Source organism: Nylanderia fulva, unplaced genomic scaffold, assembly GCF_048542155.1.
Source record: "Nylanderia fulva isolate GAGA-0341 unplaced genomic scaffold, ASM4854215v1 Scaffold250, whole genome shotgun sequence".
NCBI lineage: Eukaryota > Metazoa > Arthropoda > Insecta > Hymenoptera > Formicidae > Nylanderia > Nylanderia fulva.
In genome coordinates, this window is record NW_028190315.1 from 97,634 (window position 1) to 118,445 (window position 20,812).

The 20,812-nt window shown below is 37.0% G+C and overlaps 1 protein-coding gene and 1 pseudogene across 1 annotated transcript; one reads left to right on the top strand and one right to left on the bottom strand.

Moving 5' to 3' along the window:
• Positions 1 to 9,667: 9,667 nt before the first annotated feature.
• LOC146722946 (uncharacterized) lies at positions 9,668 to 10,390 on the top strand (annotated as a pseudogene).
• A 462-nt stretch (positions 10,391 to 10,852) lies between these two features.
• Positions 10,853 to 12,926, bottom strand: LOC114940984 (putative G protein-coupled receptor Mth-like 10). Its single transcript, XM_029315788.2, has 4 exons — positions 12,819 to 12,926; positions 11,990 to 12,183; positions 11,736 to 11,901; positions 10,853 to 11,405 (listed from the first exon to the last, which is right to left on the bottom strand). The coding sequence occupies exons 1-4, from the start codon at positions 12,866 to 12,868 to the stop codon at positions 11,177 to 11,179; spliced, it is 639 nt and encodes a 212-aa protein (XP_029171621.1). The 5' UTR covers positions 12,869 to 12,926; the 3' UTR covers positions 10,853 to 11,176.
• Between the last annotated feature and the right edge of the window lie 7,886 nt (positions 12,927 to 20,812).

Genomic DNA, 20,812 nt, shown 5'->3' on the forward strand with positions numbered 1-20,812 from the left:
AGTTACTACATTTTGATAAAAATACAAAATATTTCTTAAAATATTCATTTTCCGATAGTCTTATTTTACATGCTTCGACCAATCAGAGCAAAGTCCAAGCATGATCCAGCTAGTCAAGACAAGATCCGGACACGATTCAGCCAGTCAAAACAAGATACGAACACGATCCATTCAGTAAAGGCAAGATACGAACACGGATCCAGCCAGTCAAGGCAAGATCTGGACACGATCCAGCCAGTCAAGGCAAGATACGAACATGGATCCAGTCAGTCAAGGCAAGATACGGACACGATCCAGCCAGTCAAGGCAAGATCGTGTCCGGATCTTACCTTGACTGGCTGGATCCGTGTTTGTATCTTGCCTTGACTGGCTGGATCCGTGTTCGTATCTTGCCTTGACTAGCTGGATCATGCTTGGATTTTGCCCTGATTGGTCGGAGCATATAAAATAAGACTATCGGAAAATGAATATTATAAAAAATATTTTGTATTTTTATCAAAATGTAGTAACTTTCGAGCTTTATTACTCGAAAAGTACGCAATGGAAAAACATTTGACTATAGTGTTTTGGAAAGCTTTCGAGGTCAGTTACAAGAATATGTAATAAAAAATAGAGAGTGCCATTTAAAAAAATTAAAATGACCTTCGCGTGATTTTCAAATGAATATCCAAGGTCAAACCAATGGCACCATCTTATAGCCCTTTCGAAACCATACAACACATTTTTCAATATTTTGCTTAGTTTACGAGAAAATTGATCCTATTTTTTAAAATGGCCCACTCTGTATATATATATAAAAGAAACTAAAAACGCGGGCAATAGATGTCGCCACAATGGATGAATTGACTGATCAACAACTTCCTGTTCCACTGTAAATTTCATTCTATCGTGATATTTATTGAAACTATTAACAATTAGAGTCATGTTAGTAGATGTAGCTAATAATATGTCATCTACTTATTGGAAATAGAAAGTACATTTTATGTTTAATGAATTAAAAACTGTGTCCTCCAGATCTTGCATCACTAGATAGATAGATAATTTATTCGGACTGCCCTTGGGGTTGCCGAGCGTTTTCAGAGGGCCGTTAAACCTCTTACAATCTCCTCCTCTTCTCTTCTTTACAATATATCCTTTACAATCTATTTTCTTTGTACATTTATCTCCTCTTCCCTTCCTTTCTCCTTCTTTCTGTTTCTCCTCGACAGCCTTTTTCATCCATCTTTCCTCTTTCCTCGTTCGCTCTTTCTCCTTCTCCTCTATCCTCCTTCTGTCTGGATGGATGGTACTTTCCGGTTGTCCTCTCTTTTTTGACTCTCTCCTCCTACTTTCTTTCTTTCTCCTTCAACCTAAAAACAATCTCCTTATATCTTCTTCTCCTCCCCCTTCTTCCTTCTCCCTTTTCCTCTTTCTCCCTTCCCCCTCACCTTTCTTTTTTTCTATACATACAATTCTTCACTATTCTCTTTCCTGGCCTTTTGCGACCTTACAATTTTTCTAATTCCCTTTACCCTCTACTCTTTTTCTTTTTTCCTTCTCCTCCCTTCCCTCTCTGCCTGTCTCTCCCTCTCTTCCTTTTTCTTCACTACTTTCTCTTTCTCTCTATTCCTCCTTTTCTTCCTCTCTCCCCCCTTCCTTTTTCCTCCCTTGCACCCTCTTTTCTTCTACTCCTCTTTTCTCTCTAACCTCTCCTTCTCCTCGTTCCACACCCATTCCTCGCCTTCTATTCACATCCTTTTCCCGCTTATCACCGCCTCTTTTCCTCTACTTCTCTCTCTCTTCGTTCTCTCCATCATCCACATAATCCTCCTTTCCTCTCTCGTCAAATCCTCGTCAATCCCTATTTCCCATCTCCTCCACATCATTCTCCCATTCTCTAATATTTCCCTCTTATCCCTTACATTCTTATCTCTACAATAACCATCATTTTCCTATCGTCTCCTCTCACCTCCCACGACTCTACTACACCTGTTTTTCTATCCAACACGATCTCTATCATCCTCTCCAATAGCACCCTCTTCTCCTCCTAATCTTCTTTATCCAATCCTCTCCATAAAATATTTTTCCTCCTCTTCCATCTCCTTTCCTGGTCCTCCGATCTTCTTTTCACTCTCTCCCTCTTTTCTCTCTCTTCTCTCTCCTTCTTTCTTCTCTTTTATCTTTCTCTTTTTTCTATTTTTCTCCACATTTACTCTCCCCTCTTTCATTTATTCTCCTCCTCACTACTTCTCTCTTCCCTTTCCTCTTCATCCGTCCCTTTTTGCCCCTCTTCTCTCCTTTCTTCTCTTTTTTTTTCTCTGCTCTTCTTCCTGTCCTGCCGTTTTCTTCTTTTATCTCCGCTCTCTCTCCTCTTTCTCCTCTCTCCTTCTTCTTTTCCGCTTCTTCTCCAACTCCCCATGCTTCTTCTTTCTCTTCTTCTCTCCTTCTCTCCTCCTTTTCCTCTACCTTCTTCTCCCTTCTCGCTTTCCTCTCTTCCTCTCCCTTTTCCTCTTCCTCCTTCACTATTCTCCACCAGTCTTCTCTTCTTTTTTCTAAACTTTCCTGCTCTTCCAATCTCCCTCCTTTCTCTTTTCCTTCTCTCTTTTGCTTTCCTTTCGTCCTTTTCTCTCGCCTCTTTTCTCTCTTCCTCTTTCTCCATTTCTTCTGTCTCTTTTCTGTTCTCTTTTTTTTCCTCTCTTCCCCTTCTCACTTCTTCACTTTCTTCTCTCTTCTCCTTCTTTTCCTCCTGCACTCTTCCTCTCCTCTCCTCTTTTACCTTTCTTACTTCTCTCCTTTTTCTCTTGTGTTATATCTACTTTTCCCCTTTTCTTCAGTACCTTTTTCTTTTGTCCTCTTTTTCTTCCTCTTCCTTTCATTTTCCTTCTCCATTCTCTCCGGCGTCTCCTCTACTACTTCAATCCTTTTTGCCAACCTGTCTCTCCTCTCTTCCTTCTCTCTCCTCTCTCTCTTCTCTCACTCATCTCACTATATTCTCCACCATCAAAATCACTTTGTCCATCTTCTTCTTCAACTTCTTCACTTCCTCTTTGCACCCGCAATTTCTGCTTTTCTCCATCCTTCTTCTCCACTCATTCTCTTTTTAACACCTCCCGTACTGCACTTTTTCTCTTTCTCTCTTCTTCTCTCCAACACCACCTGTCTCCTCCATTTTTGTCTCCGCACTTAACCACCTTGTATCTCTTTTCTTTCTTCTTTCCTTCCTCTTTCACTGTTCTCTTTTCTCCTTTCCTCTCTCTCCTTTTACCTTTCACTTTCCTTTTCCTGCCTCCTGACTTTTCTCTCCTTCAATCCTCTTCACCTCCGCCTTTTGCATAACACGTATCTCCTAACTCACGTATTTACGTATTCTCACCATGCGCGTATGTGCGTATCATGCGTGACTATGCGCGTGAAAAATCCTTTCTCGCACGTGTTCCTCCTGCTCTACCTTGCGCCACCTCTGGCGCCCTCTTCCGCTTACCACTATTTTCACGCTTCTTTCCTTACCGTCCTTTCCTGCCTGTCTTATCGACCTTTTCCTCTCTCCTTCTCTACTTCTTTCTTCCCTTTTCCTATACATCTTCCTATTCTCTTCTCTATTCATCCTTCCGCTCTATATTCTTTTCCCGGTTCGTTTTCTCCTTTTCCTCTTTTCTTCCTCTTCTCTTCCTTTTTCTTCCGTCTCCTCTTCTCTTCTCTGGCCGTGCGTCAACTCGTGACATCTGCTACGTGTCCAACTGTTCCACAGCCATCTCCACTTTCTCCTTTCCATTCTTACTCATCGCTTTTTTCTCGCTGTTCCTTCTTCCAATTTCTCTTTTTCATTCCTTCTTTTCCTTCCTTCTGCTTCCTTCTCCTTGTGTCTCCTGTTCCCATGTGTGCCCGTCGCCACGTGTCTACTGTTCTACGGCTTGTCTTCCTATTTTCTACTCTTTCACCATATATTTTTCACTCATCTTCTTTCTCTTCCTTCCCTACTTTCTTTTACTTCATCCCTCATTTCTCCTCACTCTCACACAATTTTCTTCATCTCTCACAGTTTTAATTTTTTCAGAACACTTTCATACAACGTCCTCTCACTTGCCGCCATCTTTTCTTCCTCTTGCATCACTAAATCCGCGATAATTGGTGACAATAGAGATCTCATTAGGGTCCCAAAAGTTTGTTTGTATATTTTGTTTTCAAAATGTAAAATATGAGGAAGGTCAAAATAAGTTTAATGCCTTGTATAAAATCACTCTGAGGTATTTTTGTGTAATTAGCAATGTTCCCACCTATTATTAATACCATTAACCGCAAGATCCAAAGGAACATTCATGAAAAGCGAAACAATGTCTAAAGAGTACAAAATATCATTATTATGGATCTTTTTATTAGCTAGCATGCTGTACAAATCAAAACTGTTTTTGATATGGCTATTGGCTAGGAGGATACTAGTTGATAAAATTTGTTGTAGAAAGAACGTTAACGGATATAACGCCGTATCTACCGATAAAATTATAATTCTGAATGGGATATTTTCTTTGTGAATTTTTGGTAATCCGTAAGCTTTTGGTAGAATAGAATTGCTGGAGTATAATTTACTTGATTGTTTCAGCCGTTATTGTGCATTCAAAATTTATAGTAGACTTAATCGTCCAACTCGCGTTAAGATATATGGTGTGCCTCGCTTTTTTATATTATCGGCTATGCCGCAAACTGGTCGCTCGAGAGTGGGTATTTTATTTAATTAAATAGTATCAAATTTATAATTAAATACTAAATTTATTTTTATCAAATAGAATTACGAAGAGAAAATATTTATACATAAAAAAATTATATATTTTAATTCTACGCAGAACATACATAATATAGGTGAGCGCGTGCGCGTGTATGTGTGTGTGTGTGTAGAGAGAATTTGCAAGTGATACATTGGTTCAGAAGTCAACAATCGGGACTGGTAAGGGAAAAAGCTATGATGTAAAAATAATTAAGTGTCCCGATTGGTTATTACAATATAAATATAATTAACATTTTAATAATTAAATAATATTACGTGTAAATGTGTGCGTAAGTCGGAGTCATGAGATTTCTTTGAATTTTATGGTGGAGCGGGGATATCGTCTTAATAAGACGCGGGCAGGGGCGGCCAAAGGATACTTGGACCCGGGGCATATCAAGATATAATGGTATGCGGTGAGGCGCGAATTAAAAATTACCACAAGGTCTCATGTTTTACAGAGCCTGGGCCGATAGTGAAGGTACTTTCTGGTACTTGTCTTAGCCGGGGGAATTGACCAATCAGTCAAGTTCTGAACTGTCCTGGTGTGTTTAGGCGGTGACTCCAATTCCTCAGAACTTTCGTCAAAAATCTCGATTATTTTCTCTTGATGTTCCTGGTTTCTCAGGGAATAACGGGGAGTGAGCAGGTGATTCTTCAAGGATAATCGTCGAAGGGGCAGGGAATGGGGATTTCGGATGATCAGGGAGTTAAGGGGAAGAAGGGGAAGGGCTTTGCGGGGTTTCTGCGCTCTCGGCAGGAGGACGGGGAGAATGGCTTCGCGGAAGCTCCGCGCTTTCGGGAGAGATAGGTGGGGGAAGAGTCTCACGAGAGTTGAATCGGGTTTGACACGAGAGAGTTCTATAGCCCAAACCACCTCTCCAACTCACCTTAGCCGTCGATTCCAGCGATTCCGCAATGATCTCAGCGCAGCCCGCGGAAGTCGTCTTTGTGGTTTGTCCACTACGAGATCGAACGGATGAAATATACAGCTCGAAGAGAAGGGAAAGGTTGTAAAAATAATTCTCGGGAACTCCTTTCTTTATATATAAATATATATATATATGTAGTATCGGGACTCCTCCATAACGCGTAAGTGGGTGATGCGAGAAGGTTAGGCAGAGGGCCTAGGTAGCTTAATGGTTAGAGCAGTCGCTCGGCAAGCGGAAGGTTCCGGGTTCGAGTCCCGGTCTAGTCACCCGAAGGCCCGATTCTTTTTCGCGGATCCCACATTTGGGGGCTCGTCCGGGATGGAGGCAGGATTCGGTCTACACGAGGCAAAAACGAGTTAAGAGACGATTGCGGGTGTTGGCTGGGGGTGGGAAAGAGGCCCAAGAACTCAGTGGCACTAGCGCGTGGCGACATTCGAGGGCGAATGTCAATTCAGGACGGCCGAGTGTAGTATCGGGACTCCTCCATAACGCGTAAGTGGGTGATGCGAGAAGGTTAGGCAGAGGGCCTAGGTAGCTTAATGGTTAGAGCAGTCGCCCGGCAAGCGGAAGGTTCCGGGTTCGAGTCCCGGTCTAGTCACCCGAAGGCCCGATTCTTTTTCGCGGATCCCACATATATATATATATATATATATATATATATTCCTTTTTATTTCATAATTCGCTGGAGGGAAATGAGAAATCACGATTTCTCTGCTCTTGCAAAGAATCCAGAGTGGCTTCAGGAGAGATGAAAGAAATCACAAATTCATCTGCAGTTGCAGAGAATCCAGAATAATTTCAAGAGAGAGATAAAAAAAGGAAGGGAAAAATCAGATAGGTAGTAAATCTACCAACGAAATAAGAAGATAATAAAATAAACATGACACTTAATTATTTAATTGAACTTCGAGAATTATTTTGAGTACAAGATAAAGATGTAAATGTATTAGATAGACTTACTACTTGTAGCGATCGATAAGTTAGGCTCGGTTGAGACAGGTGGTGGCTCAGTGGTTCGTCGGAGACACTTAGCACAAAGCAGTAATACGCAATCGAAAAATACAAGTAGTACGAATAGCACACTTTACGAGCGAAAAAAGGTAGTGCCGTTCCGTGGCAATGTTCGCGCTTATATCCCTTTTTGGTTTACACCCATTGTTTTATCCTCTTAACAAGATTCTGCGAATAGAAATCCGTAAATGCAATTTTTAATATTTTTAGTTTCCCTTTCCCACAAGGTGATTTCTAAAGATCGACGAATCGGAAATTTTATTGCGAGGATCCTCGAATCGGAGTTTGTTTCCAAAAGGCAAGGATGTTTTGAAATTAGGTATCGCCGGTGATGTTTGTTTTTAGATTTCCTCGGCATATGTCAGGATGTTGCGAACAAGATTCTGCGAATAGAAATCCGTAAATGCAATTTTTAATATTTTTAGTTTCCCTTTCCCACAAGGTGATTTCTAAAGATCGACGAATCGGAAATTTTATTGCGAGGATCCTCGAATCGGAGTTTGTTTCCAAAAGGCAAGGATGTTTTGAAATTAGGTATCGCCGGTGATGTTTGTTTTTAGATTTCCTCGGCATATGTCAGGATGTTTGGCGGTTATTAGTTATGTTCTTTTATTGACGGGGTTGCCGATTTATGACTTAATTACCGAGGATCAACGAGCGGATTTTCGAATTTTATTTTCTTGAGGAAACTTTACTTCCGGTGCTTTGTTGCTGGTGTGTTTTCTCGATTTCTACACAAGAATTTCTGCTTCGCTCGGCACCAATTTTTATGGGTATATAAATATATATTTTCCCTTACTTTCGGCACTTTTGTGCCCGCCTAACAATTTATGATATTTGCTAGGCCTTCCCAATATATCCGGTTGTACCGACACGTTTTCGATTTTATTATACGCGCCGTTCAGTTGATTGTTTCCTGCATTCCTATCCATCTAAGAACAAACTCCGCTTTGGTTGTGGGAAAGAAAAGAATCGTGAAGTACGCAATACGTAACACCTTCATACGCATACATATATTTATAAATATATAATACATTATTATTTGAATCAGAAATCTTTTTTAAACTAATACAGCATAATATATTGTATAGCTTTTATACAAGATTATTTTTTGAAGAAAAATGTTTACAAAATCTAAACCATTAATTTGATTTACAAGGGGACATTACATCCAGTACATCGAGAATCGGGACGCTGATTTTTTTGGTGATTCTAGAGGCCAAAAAAATATACGTGTCTTGGCGTTTTGTCGAATGCTCCGTGGTTTTCGAGTTAAAAAATTGTTTAAAATCGAAAAGTGCAGCAACGATTAAAAGCTAACTCGTAGGTCGCAAGTTTAATTCCATGTCTCATAACTTTTTTTTGTTTTAACTTGCTAGTTTTGAAAAAATGTAATTGTTTAAATGTATTTATTTATTTAAATTAATTATATTTAAAAAGTTTATTTTTTTAATTTTTTTATCTATATTTTATTTTTATTTAAATTATATTTGTTATTTATTGTATATTATATATATATGTATATATTATTTAAATTTTATTTATATTTAAAAATTGTATTACTATGTTATTATTTTCAATACCATCAGTGTTTGCTCATTCTGTTTTTCTTCATTTATTTCAAACACATATTCTATAGATGTTTTCAAAAGAATTTTATTATTAGTTTAATTAATTGTATATAATACAAATACATATTGGAAAAGAGAAATAAGGAGATAAATATTAAAATTTGTTTAAAAATTTCATTTACTGATTAACATTAGTTACAGAATATTTACTAGAGTGATATTCATCGTAAAAACAGTTGAAACAAATAAATCGGTTTATGTCGTATAACCGTATTGTATCGTGATCGTTTATTTTGATAAGTATGAGTGGTAATACGATATGGTGTTGTTTCTGTTACTGACGGACCATCAGTGGAATTAGTTCACAGTGGCGTCAGTCTTGCAAACAGCTGCAGTGAAGATTATATCTGGTGAACTAAAAAAGTGAATTTCCAAAATGTCCAAAATTAAAAGTACCGTTTATAAATCATCTACAAGCGGAAATAGTACTCATGAAGGCGACTTTTCATTTATGGCATCTTATATAAAACATGACATTACGGACGATTTTAAAGTTTGTGCTAATACGTTACAGTCCTTAAAAATTTGTGAAGGAATTCCAAATGATGCCATTACTAGCAATAAAGCAATATTGCTGGAGAAGAAAATGGCCGAAGCCTGTATTAATGTTATGAAGAATTCCGATTTCTACGAAGATCATGATCTTTTTCTTCCGGAGAAAGATGTTTCGGCAGACGAATTAGAAGAACTAGAATCATGCAATTCATCGCCGGAGAAAACAGATACTTGTAGCACATATTCATCCAGTACGTCAGTTTTCTCGCAAGCAGGAAGTGATTACGAACCGGAGAAAAAGAGGTAAAAATTGTGAATTTTATCCCATTAGAAACCAAAATAAAAATCGCAATATGGTAAGAGAACACCCCAAAGTGGAGTTTGAAGACCATTCATGAACATGGAAAAAGAGCGTTTAAAAGTAAAAGTCAGTTAACTGCATGGCGTCGAAAGATCGAGCGTGGTGGTGGCAATAAAGAAAAATATGATACAATAAACAAATAGACCTTCGACCGTTTTCAAGAAATCAGGAAGAAAAAAAAGCCAGTAACAACAAGGATGTTGAGAAAATGGGCTTCCCAAGTGAAGAAAAATGCATTAGATATATCGCAAATATTAGAGAAGCAAAAATATTTCAAAATTGCATTGCTAAACAAATTGTAAAATTTCAAAGGGACTTCATTATTAACACCGATCAAACTGGTTGCGAGTACCGCGCTGTTGTGCGACGAATTCTCTCCGATAAAGGCGAAAAAACTACAGAAGTTTTTTTGGGAGATTTTAATAAAATTACACATTCATATACGGCCCAATATACAAAAACTGCTTCAGGAAAAGTTTTGCCACAAGTATTTTTGTGTATGCAGGAACCGAAGGGAACGTTTGGGCCTCGTGTCAGGAGGCGATCAAAACGATATCAGAAATTTATGGCAATGTACATATTACCGCTTCAAAATCGGAAAAATTGACGAAAGCACACTTTGATGAATTCGTCGATCGCATCATAAAACCCTATTACAACCAAGAGTTTCTACTCACTTTGGATTCATGGGGTGGACAAACAGATACATTTTAACAGTGTCTTCACTGATGATGAAGGCAATTGTACTTTAACGGTGGAAATTATTCCTCCACACTGCACGCCATACTGCCGACCATGTGACGTGTATTTTTTTCGGCAGATGAAGAATTTCATCAAAAGAATTCAAAATTCTGTAGAAGTTCTGCAAAATAACCGACAGCTCTCTTCCTACGAAGATCCTCAAAATACATTCAAAAAATTCAAAATACATTCAAAATACATTCATATCAAAATACATTCATTAATTCACTCGCAACTTTCTTCAAACTTATTTAATGAAATGATCGAGTACGCATGGTTTGCGTCAAAATTAATTCCGACGAAAAACGTATTCGCAAACGTTAATCAGGTCTGTTTTTCATCGGAAGTAAGAAAAAAGAAATGTACATGTGGGGAACTTTCTTTCATCCATTGCGCAAATTGTCACCGATTTATTGGTTTCAACTGTTTTTACGATGCATATCACCCAAGTAAATGTTCTGTAACAAATGTTAATCAGTAAATGAAATTTTTAAACAAATTCTGATATTTATCTCCTCTTATTTCTCTTTTCCAATATATATTTGTATTATATACAATTAATTAAACTAATAATGAAATCCTTTTAAAAATATCTATCGAATATGTGTTTGAAATAAATAAAGGAGAACAGAATGAGCAAACACAGATGGTATTGAAAATAATAAAATAGTAATAAAATTTTTAAATATAAATAAAATTTAAATAATATATACATGTATATAATGTACAATAAATAACAAATATAATTCAAATAAAAATAATATATAAATAAACAAAATTTTTTAAATAAACTTTTTGAATGTTATTAATTTAAATAAATAAATAAATAAATACATTTAAATAATTACATTTTTTCAAAACTAGCAAGTTAAAACAAAAAAAGTTACGCGACATGGAATCAAACTTGCGACCTACGATTTAGCTTTTAATCATTGCTGCATTTTTTGATTTAAAAAAAAAATTTTAACTCGAAAATCACGGAGCATTCGACAAACAGCCAAGACACATATTTTTTTTGACCTCTAGAATCACCAAAAAAAACGGCGTCCCGATTCTCGATATACTGGATGTAGTGTCCTTTTGTTAGTTATATATGCAACAATAAGACAAATTAAACTTTCTACAAAAATTAAATTAAATCCTTTGAAGAAACGTAAACATTAAAATAAAACGTTGTAAAGTTACTTTTGATTTTAATTTTAAATTTGCGATAAAACTTTTCTTTACACAATACAACATTGGAATTCAATCACATCGGATAAATCTTTCACGTGCTGAATCCGAATCGTTTCAGTAACATCAACTTAATTTTCTTCTTCCATACAAATATGATAAAGGTGCAGAAATTCTGCACTACATCTAACAAACCAGTAACATAAACAATGTAATAATAATAATCAGTTTGATATACAAACCACCATGAAATTGTATGCACAGACCAATTTATGCCCATCATGATAAACATCACCATAAATAAATTCATATATAGATTAAACCTGCAAATGAATATATATTAATATTTACCATCTTTCAATAAAAATAATAAATTCTATATACCAAATTATTAAATTTATAAATGATGGAACAAATTACAATTCTAAAAAAGGGGGGACATGAGAAATGTTGATTGTTTAAAGAAATTCTACAAAAATATATCTTTCTTTATGAAATTAATGTATTTGTTTATTCTCACTATTTACGACATTACGAAAATATACATACGGGCGATGCATTATTATGTATGTATTCTAAGAGGTTATAATGAACAGCATACAAAGCACACAAACATTACACACACAGCGATGCAAAAATGTCAGAATACTCACCATATCTTATTAACATTATGCCGCTTGCTTTCTGAATCTGTTAGATGAAAGTATAGTTCCTTCTCGTAGCGTTTGATATTCAATGCTGTGGAGATGGATAAGCAAATGCTACTAATGGTACAGGCAGTTTTGATCCAGTAAAAATACAACACATATGCTTCTTGATCTGTCAGTACATGTCATAAAATTTTATACGTTTTATATGTTTCACACACTTTTAATATGCGTAGCATTAATAAAGTTGTGAGACGTACATTGACTATTGTACCAGCAATTTCCCATTTTGAATTCTGGTCTCAAATTTTTTGGTATATACTCGGAAACAAAATCCACGACGATGACACAAACAATAGCAAGTATAAATGGACAACCGTACGCAAAACTCACACAATATACCAACTTTTTTTTTCCTGATTGTTTGACGTTTCTTACTAACGAAGAGAATTTTCTGCAATTTATATGTCATATTTAACTAAATAAATATAGATAGAAGAAATCTTAAGGGGTAAAAGGGTTAAATTAATGTTTACCTTTGAACGAGTCTTTCTCGAAAATTTATTCTACGCAACTATAAGAGTATATTTACATTTACGTAATACGACACATGACTCAATTACAACGAGATATATTATTGTATGGCATTTAGAAACTATTATAAAATTACATAAATATTCTACAAACAAGGTAATCTAAATTTTTATTTAGTTTTCAGAGGTTCAAATATATTTATGTCAAAAAATTATCGTGTATTGCCCTATTTTAAACATAAAAAGATCAACGCGGTATAAATATCAAACTTGTATAATATAAAAAAAAAAATAAAAAGAGTTTGTTTCATTATTGCAAATTAGACAACGTTGTAATGTTTCATAAATATTTTATAAAATAAAAATTTTAAATTAAGATTTTATAAATTAAAAATTTTAAATGTTCATTATGCCATTTTTACTTTCAATAAATTTACGTTATTTTAACAAAATTTTTATTTTGTTTAATACTATAAAACAATTTTGAAATGACGAATTAAAATGAGAGGCAATTAAGTCAAATATAAAATACAATATAAAATACTTAACCATTTACCTAAATGTCCGCCACATATTAAAACTCATGGTAATTAGCCAGAAGTACATCGACACAAGAAAATAATATTCCAAAAAAGCTGAAAAATGAATATAAATAAAAGCTATAATAATAATTATCATATTCATCATTAAGCGCACATTAAAATGGAGAAACACTAAATTTCTACGTTTTTAATTCTTTATTTAAAAACAGATTTACTACTTTCTGCACTAAATATTTATAACAATATTTATTTATTAATATAAATACCAATACTACCAACGTTAAATCAAATAATATTTCAAGTCGAAACCCAGTAAAATTCTAAAATGTAATATTGCATGTGTGCGTGCGTGCATGTATGTATATACAGGTTGTCCCATTTTAACTTAGACATATAAATATCTCTAAAAATATGAAGAATATGCGAAAAAATGTTTCGAACAAAAGTTGTTTGTTTCAAAGGAGAACATAAGATGGTGCCACTGAGAGAGAGATTTGACCTTGAATAGTCTTAAATGTTACGTAAAGGTCATTTTCAATTTCTTTATTACGAACCCCCATTTTTATTGCATATTCTTGTAGCTTACCTCAAAAGTTTTCCAGAACACTATAATGAAGTATACCCGTATAGAAAAGTATTCGAGGGGGCCCCGTTAGCCTACAAATCAATTGCCAACAGCATCATTTGCCGATATCCCATTTGCCAACATTTCGTTTAACTACAAAAAGTATTGCCAACAGATCGATTGCCTACTAATGCTATTGCACACAAATAAAAAATGAAGAGACGGACGTACGTTTGCACACATAACAGTTTTGCGCACAAACCGTATTGCACACAAAAATTATTGCCTACAGTTTGATTACCTACAAGCTCTATTACGCACAAACCGTATTGCACATAAAAATTATTGCCTACAGTTTGATTACCTACAAGCTCTATTACGCACAAACCGTATTGCACACAAAAATTATTGCCTACAGATCGATTGCCTACAAGCTTAATTGCGCACAAATAACAAAGTAAGAGACGGAAGACCCCGATAAAGTTCCGAAAAGTATGCTCACCCCCGATTTTTTGAAACTCAAGTATTCTTACGTATTTTGATGCGCTGATTACAAATATCTTAGTGAAAATTGGCGACTATTTAATTTTTATGGTGAACACCATGAAAAACCATTAAAAAATGAGTTTTTTAGAATTATCTCAGTAAATACAGAAAATTATATATATATTGTTACGTCCTCCGGACGTTCTTTCTCGCAAAAGACGTCTCTCGCACACACTCTCACTCACTCGCGGCTCGCGAAATAAATACACTCTCTTATGAAGAAATGATCCTTTATACAATGATGAAATACAATGACTAATGTACACGCGAAAGAAAGAAGATTGCTCTCTGGTCAAGTCACGTCCGTACGAGATGACAGCTAGACCAAAACTGTCATGGAGCCTGAAAACAACCACCGGGCGGTTGTCAATAAACAACCCCCCTTAACGATGAAGCTCCACGACACAAGGGATGATATTCAGGGGATGAAAGATCAGGGACGTAACAATATTTAATAAATATTTTTGACAAAAGTTTTAGATCTTACTGAAAACGCGTGGAAAAATGTATGCAGGGAATCAGTGAATTTTGCTCCTTTGCAGGGGGGCTCCACTACTAAAAAACTAGACAAATAAGTTTGTGTAAAACCTCGCTTTACGTGGAAAGTTGCAAACTTATGTGGAACCTTGTTTCGCGTGGAAAAGTGTATGCGTAGAAACAGTGGGTTCTGCCTCTTCCCCCCCCCCTGCGGGGGGCTCCACTATTAGAAAACTAGACAAATAGATTCGCTTGGAACCTGGCTTTGCGTGGAAAGTTGCAAACCCATGTGGAACCTCGCTTCGCGTGGAAAAGCGTATGCGTGGAAACAGTGGGTTCTGCCCCCCTCCTGCGGGGGCTCCACTATTAAAAAACTAAACAAATAGGTTTACGTGAAACCTCGCTTTGCGTGGAAAGTTGTAAACCCATGTGTAATCGTATATTATACTGTGAAGTACATGCTTAGATAGAACGCAGATACAAAAATTAAATTCCATCGTTTTTGTTGAAAACTATTATTCGTACAGTAAAAATGAATAAGACATAAAATGTTTATTTCTGTAAGATCTACAACTTTTATCTAAAATATTTATCATAATTTTTTGTATTTACTGAAATAATCTTAAAAAACTAATTTTTTAATGGATTTTCATGGTGTTCACCATGAAAATCAAATGGTCGCCAATTTTCACTAAAAAATATTCGTAATCAGCGCATCAAAATACGTAAGGTACTTGAGTTTTAAAAATCGGGGGTAAGTATACTTTTCGGAACTTTATCGGAGTCTTCCGTCTCTTATTTTGTTATTTGTGCGCAATCGATCTGTTGGCAATAATTTTTGTGTGCAATACGATTTGTGCGCAAAACTGTTATGTGTGCTAACGTACGTTCGTCTCTTCATTTTTCATTTGTGTGCAATAGCATTAGTAAGCAATCGATCTGTTGGCAATACTTTTTGTAGTTAAACGAGATGTTAGCAAATGGGATGTCGGCAAATGATGCTGTTGGCAATTGATTTGTAGGCTAACGCCCCCCCCCCCAAGTATTCTAGGATCTTATTGAAATTCTATCCGATTTCCCAAAAAAATCATGGATTGTGATTGAGAAATATGATAAGATTTCAGCCCCACCCGTTTCAGCGACTTTTCGGACCTATATTTTTCTCGCTTATTTTTCTCTATATGTAAGTTTGAGATTAATTTATATATGGAACTTAGTAATCTCAAACCAAGAGATACAGTTCTAAAAAATTAATTTTTCGCGCTTGGGCTCTATTGACTGATTTAAAATATATCATATATTGTTCGATACACAATCGATATGACTTGTGCTGGACACCGATCGCGGTGATCTCACTACTTTCTTTCTCGTCCCATTTCGGAGAAATTCGGCGTGTTCCGAGAACACGGACGTGGGGGGAGATGAGTCTCGATGATCTCTATCGATATTTCCGTGAGAGCACTCTTGTTCCAACGGTCGCGTTAATAAGAACTAAGGCATTCACAACAACCGGCGAACAAACGCAACGAATTTGCTGTACATTGATCTACTCGGCACCGCAACAATAAATCTCGATCCTGAGAACTAAATTTGACTACATATGTTACGTAGATTTCCCCGTCATATCACGGTTTGGCGAGGCAATACGATTAGGAACATTCCGTATAGCAATACTCGCATCACGCATACGAGATCATTTTTCGTACATATATTATTATTATTAATATTGAGAGCCGACAAAAATATTTCTTATTTAATGATAAGATTTCAATTAGAAGTGTAATGTTTTGAAAATTAGTTTAAGAAGGCTCTGTAATATAAATATAAATTTAAAGTGTCAAACGGGCAATAAGAGCCAAATCGCGGATGACAGTGCGTTATCCCAACAAAACTAAATTTTTTCGTTAGAATTAAAAACTTGTGCACCAGGCACCAAATTTTATTTGGTCACGGCCAAGATTTAAAATTGGAATAATCTCTACAAGAGATTTAATTCCATACATCCCCTGTTCCCCCCTAAGGAAATAAATGCGAGAGAAAAATATAGACCCAAAAGTCGCTGAATCGGGAATCGAACCCGAGACCTTTCGCTTGCCGGGCGACTGCTCTTACAACTGAGCTATTCAGATCCTTTCAATTCTATACTTTTCTCTGCTATATATATAATAATGTTGATAAACAAACGCCTTTAAGCACTTGGAAGATTGCCCGGTGCTTAATGCACGAGATCGACTCGAATAATCGCTGATGATCCGTCTTACAGACTGTCGCAAAGCGATCTGAATTCTTCAAGCATCCCCGTCGTCAGACCACGGGAGCGCGCGTCGAAGATTCACGTGATTAACACGAGAAAGCGGATTCAAATAAATACGATCACGCGGCTGTCACAGGACAGGGCCGTGGTCCAAACGCTTTTTATTCAACCGAATATAATATCTCGCAAAAAATGTACACCTGCCTGAACAAACTTTGAAAAGTTTGAAATAAGAAATATGCTTTGAAATAAAGTTTGAAATAATATCTATTTTTACGTATTAATAGAGTTTATTTCGGGCTTCTTAAGGAATTCCGAGGCGTTTTCAAGGGTTCGCCAAACCCTGCACATCCTCCTTGCTCTTCTCTCATCATATAACACATTTTCATATAATACATTCAATACAATTTAATTTTTAACCCCTCTTCTCCTCTCTCCTCTCCCTCACCCTCCTTTCTTCCTCCTTCTTCTTGCATTCCCTCTGCCGTTTGCCATGATCCATCTTTTCCCTTTTGTCCTCTCCTTTCTCTTTCACTCCTTCTCACTCCCCTCCTCACAGCCGTCTCTGTTTTCATCCCGGTTCCGGTTCTCCATTTTCTCCATCCTGCTTCTCTCTCTACCGTAAACAAACAACAACTCCTATCTCCCCTTCCCCCCTCACCTTTCCCCATAATACAAATGCTCATCCCTTCTTTCCTCTCCTGGCCATTTTGCGACCTTACAATGTATCTGGGACCCTTCCCCCCTTCCCTTTAACCTTGCCTCCTCCGTTTTCTACTACCCTCTCTCCTCCCTAACTCCTCTAACCTCTGTTTCCCTTTTCCCTATCCTCTTTCTACTCCCTTTTCTTCTCTAACCTCTGTTCTTCTTCATTCCATTCCCATTCCTCTCCCTCTATCCACAATCTTTTACCATTGATCATTGCCTCTCTCCCTCCTCTAGTTCTCTCTCCTCGCTTTATCCATCATTATCCACCTAATTCTCCTTTCCTCCCTAGTCAAATCCTCATCCACTCCTACCTCCCACTTCCTCCACATTATTCTCCCATTCTCCAATAATTCCCTTTTATCTTCTTCCTTCTCCATTTCCACCATTACTATCATTTTCCCATCATCCCCCCTCACCTCCCATAATCCTGCTATACCTACTTTCCTATCTAGCACCACTTCCGTCATCCTCTCCAGCAGTAACTCCCTCTCCTCCTGGTCCTCTCCGTCCAATCCTCTCCATGCAACGTTTTTCTCCTCCTTCATTTTCTTTCCATCTCCTCCGCTCTTTTTTCTATTTTCTCTCTCTTCTCTCTCTCCTCTCTTGCTACTCCTTCTCCCTTCTCTTTCCTTCATTTTTCTCCACATCTCTTCTCCTCTTTTCCATTTATCCTCCTCTTCACTTCCCCTGTTATCCCTTTCTTCTTCCATCATCCTTTTCCTCTCCACCTCTTTCTTTTCCTCCTTTCCTTTGTTCCGCTCTGCCTTTCCTCTTGTCTTCCCTTCTTTTTCTTTCTTCTCCCTTGCCTCCTTTCCTTCGCTCTGCTCTGCCTTTCCTCTCGTCTTCCCTTCTTCTTCTTTCTTCTCTCTTGCCCTATTTCCTTGTTCTTTCCTTCTTTTCTGTTCCTTATCTTCTTCCTTCACTAATTTCCTTAATCTTCTCCTCTATCTCCTCCCTTCAGTCTTTTTGCCTCGTTCCATATCTCTCTCCCTCTCACCCATCTCAGTATCTCCTCCACCATCCTTTCCACTCTGTCCATTTTACTCTTCATCTCCCTCAAATATTCCTTGCACCGGCATGTACTGGTCCCCTCCCTTCCTCTATCTCCTTTACTTTCTCCTTCGCCTTCCTTCATTGCCCTCTTCTCCTATCTTTTCCTTTCACCGACCCCTTGTCTCTTCCTTTCTTCTCTCTATGCCTGAACCCTTTTCTTTCCTTTGCGTCCTTTTCACGTATTCTCCCTCCTCTTCTATCGCTTCCTCTTCTCCTCTCCTCTCCCCCTTTCTTCCACACTTCCTACTTCTCCTTCCTTCCACCTTCCTCATTTCTGCCTCTGGTTAATCCTTCTTTCCTCTACTTTGCCTTTTCTTAACCTCACTATGTCACTCTGTCACCATGTGCTTATTTGCGTGCGTATCTTGCGTGATAGTGCGCGCGCAACTTCCTCTCATGTGCTTTTTCTGTTTTCCCCTGCGCCATCTCCGTTTCCCACTCTCGCCTGTCACTACTCTCTGATTTCTTTCTTACCATCTTACCTTCCTGTCTTATCGACAGGATATTCCTTTCACTTCTTTCTCCTCCTCTGTTCCTTTATTCCTTTTTCCCTGTCCAATTTTTACTCTCTCCTCTTGTTTCTTTCTACCTCTATTCTTATCTCAGTTCTCTTTCTCCTTTCCTCTTCTATTTCTCTTCTCTTTCTTTCTCATCCTCTTTCTCTCTTCATCTCTGGCCGTGCGTCTTCCCGTGACACCTGCCACGTGTACGACTGTTTCACAGCCATTCTCAGCCATTCTCTCCATTTCCATTTCTACCTTGCTCCTCTATTTTCTCCTTCTGTTCCTTCTAATCCTTTCTTCAATTCTTCCTTTTCCTTTCTCCTTTTCTTTCCTTTCCTCTCCTTCTTACTCCCTTTCTTCTCCGTCCATCTCCTACTCCCTTGTGAATCTGTCTCCACATGTCTAACCATCCGCCGCTTGTCTCCTTTTCCACATTTTCTGTCACTTATCCTCTGTTCTCCTTTTTCTTCTTTTTCTTCTTTTCTTCTTCTCCTACCTTTTGCCCCTCATCTTTCCTCACTCCAACGAAAATTTCTTCCTTCTTTCTTCCCTCCTATTATTTAACTATTTTCGGAGCACTCTCACCACACCTTTCCACTTGCCGCCGTCTTGGCTTCCCTTGTACGTATTAATAATACAGTAATTAAACAATATAAATTATTAATTAATAAATATTTTTTCTAACTAACAAATATTTTCTTCCATTGTAATTATTATTATTAATTTTATAATTTACAAGAGCAGTCGGGAGACGCCGCGCTAAGTATGTGTGTTCCTCATATAGCATTATACGTATGCGTGTGTGAGTGCACGTGAGTACACGGCGTCTCCCGACTGCTCTTGTAAATTATAAAATTAATAATAATAATTACAATGGAAGAAAATATTTGTTAGTTAGAAAAAATATTTATTAATTAATAATTTATATTATTTAATTACTATCAAATTAGAAATGTGTCGACGAATGTCAATCTTATTAGCTCCTTTAAAAACGAGAAAAATGTGTACGATTGGCTATAAGAGCTCGAGCGCAGTTAGTAAGGTGCGATATCTTTCAATAATTAAAATTTATTAGAATGTTTTATTAATTACAGATGTGGTGAATTAATTACAAAAGTGACAATTTTCGTACGTTTCGGCTCCTTTTTTTTTTAGCCTTCTTCAGCGCAATATAAAATTAAAACCAAAATTTAATCAAACCCATAAATTAAATCAAAATTGGTACGCTCGAATGTGTATTTTGAGGCGCAAGGGGTCTTAAAGTTGCGTTCCGCATTTTCAGATAATCACGAATTACATATTATGTGGTTGCATCTAAGATTAAGGTATAGTTATTAACCTATGATAATGTGTATTGAACAAAGATAACTTACGGATATAACTCGCCATTACAGTGTGCTTTCTTGATCAAATATTTTCCATTTGGACATATTAACGCAATTAATAATTGTAAGGTGTTTGTCCATTTCTACGACATTGACGCGACTGATGTCGAGATTCGGTTAGATGACATGTATACAGGTCTCAGACATTGACAAGTCACAACAACAAATAATACATTCAATCCAACCAAAAAATCATCTATATTAAATAATCATCGCGTTTGGCTCTGTGGCCGAGAAGAAGGAGGTATATATTGTGTTTTATATTAAAGAACCGATCTAATATTTTTAATATTCTTATTATTGTTTATTTCGCGTCTGGGCCTAATTACAACGCTTTGGGGGGGGGGGGGGAGTGAAAGCATTGAGAAAAGTATTGTTTTGTAAGTGTCTGAATAGCTCAGTTGGAAGAGTATTCGTCCGGCAAGCGGAAGGTCTTGGGTTCAATTCCCGATTTAGCCAACTTTCGGACCAATATTTTTCTCGCCTATTTCTTTACAGGGGAAGTTAAAGGAGAATT

What these genes read in the sequence shown, in the direction of transcription:
- LOC114940984 (XM_029315788.2), bottom strand. Translation starts at nt 12,868, where the DNA reads ATGTACTTCTGGCTAATTACCATGAGTTTTAATATGTGGCGGACATTT. An exon ending in TTGCTGGTACAATAGTCAAT is followed by an intron (nt 11,902 to 11,989) that starts GTACGTCTCACA and finishes ATGTACTGACAG; the next exon opens with ATCAAGAAGCATATGTGTTG. An exon ending in CATAATGTTAATAAGATATG is followed by an intron (nt 11,406 to 11,735) that starts GTGAGTATTCTG and finishes ATTCATTTGCAG; the next exon opens with GTTTAATCTATATATGAATT.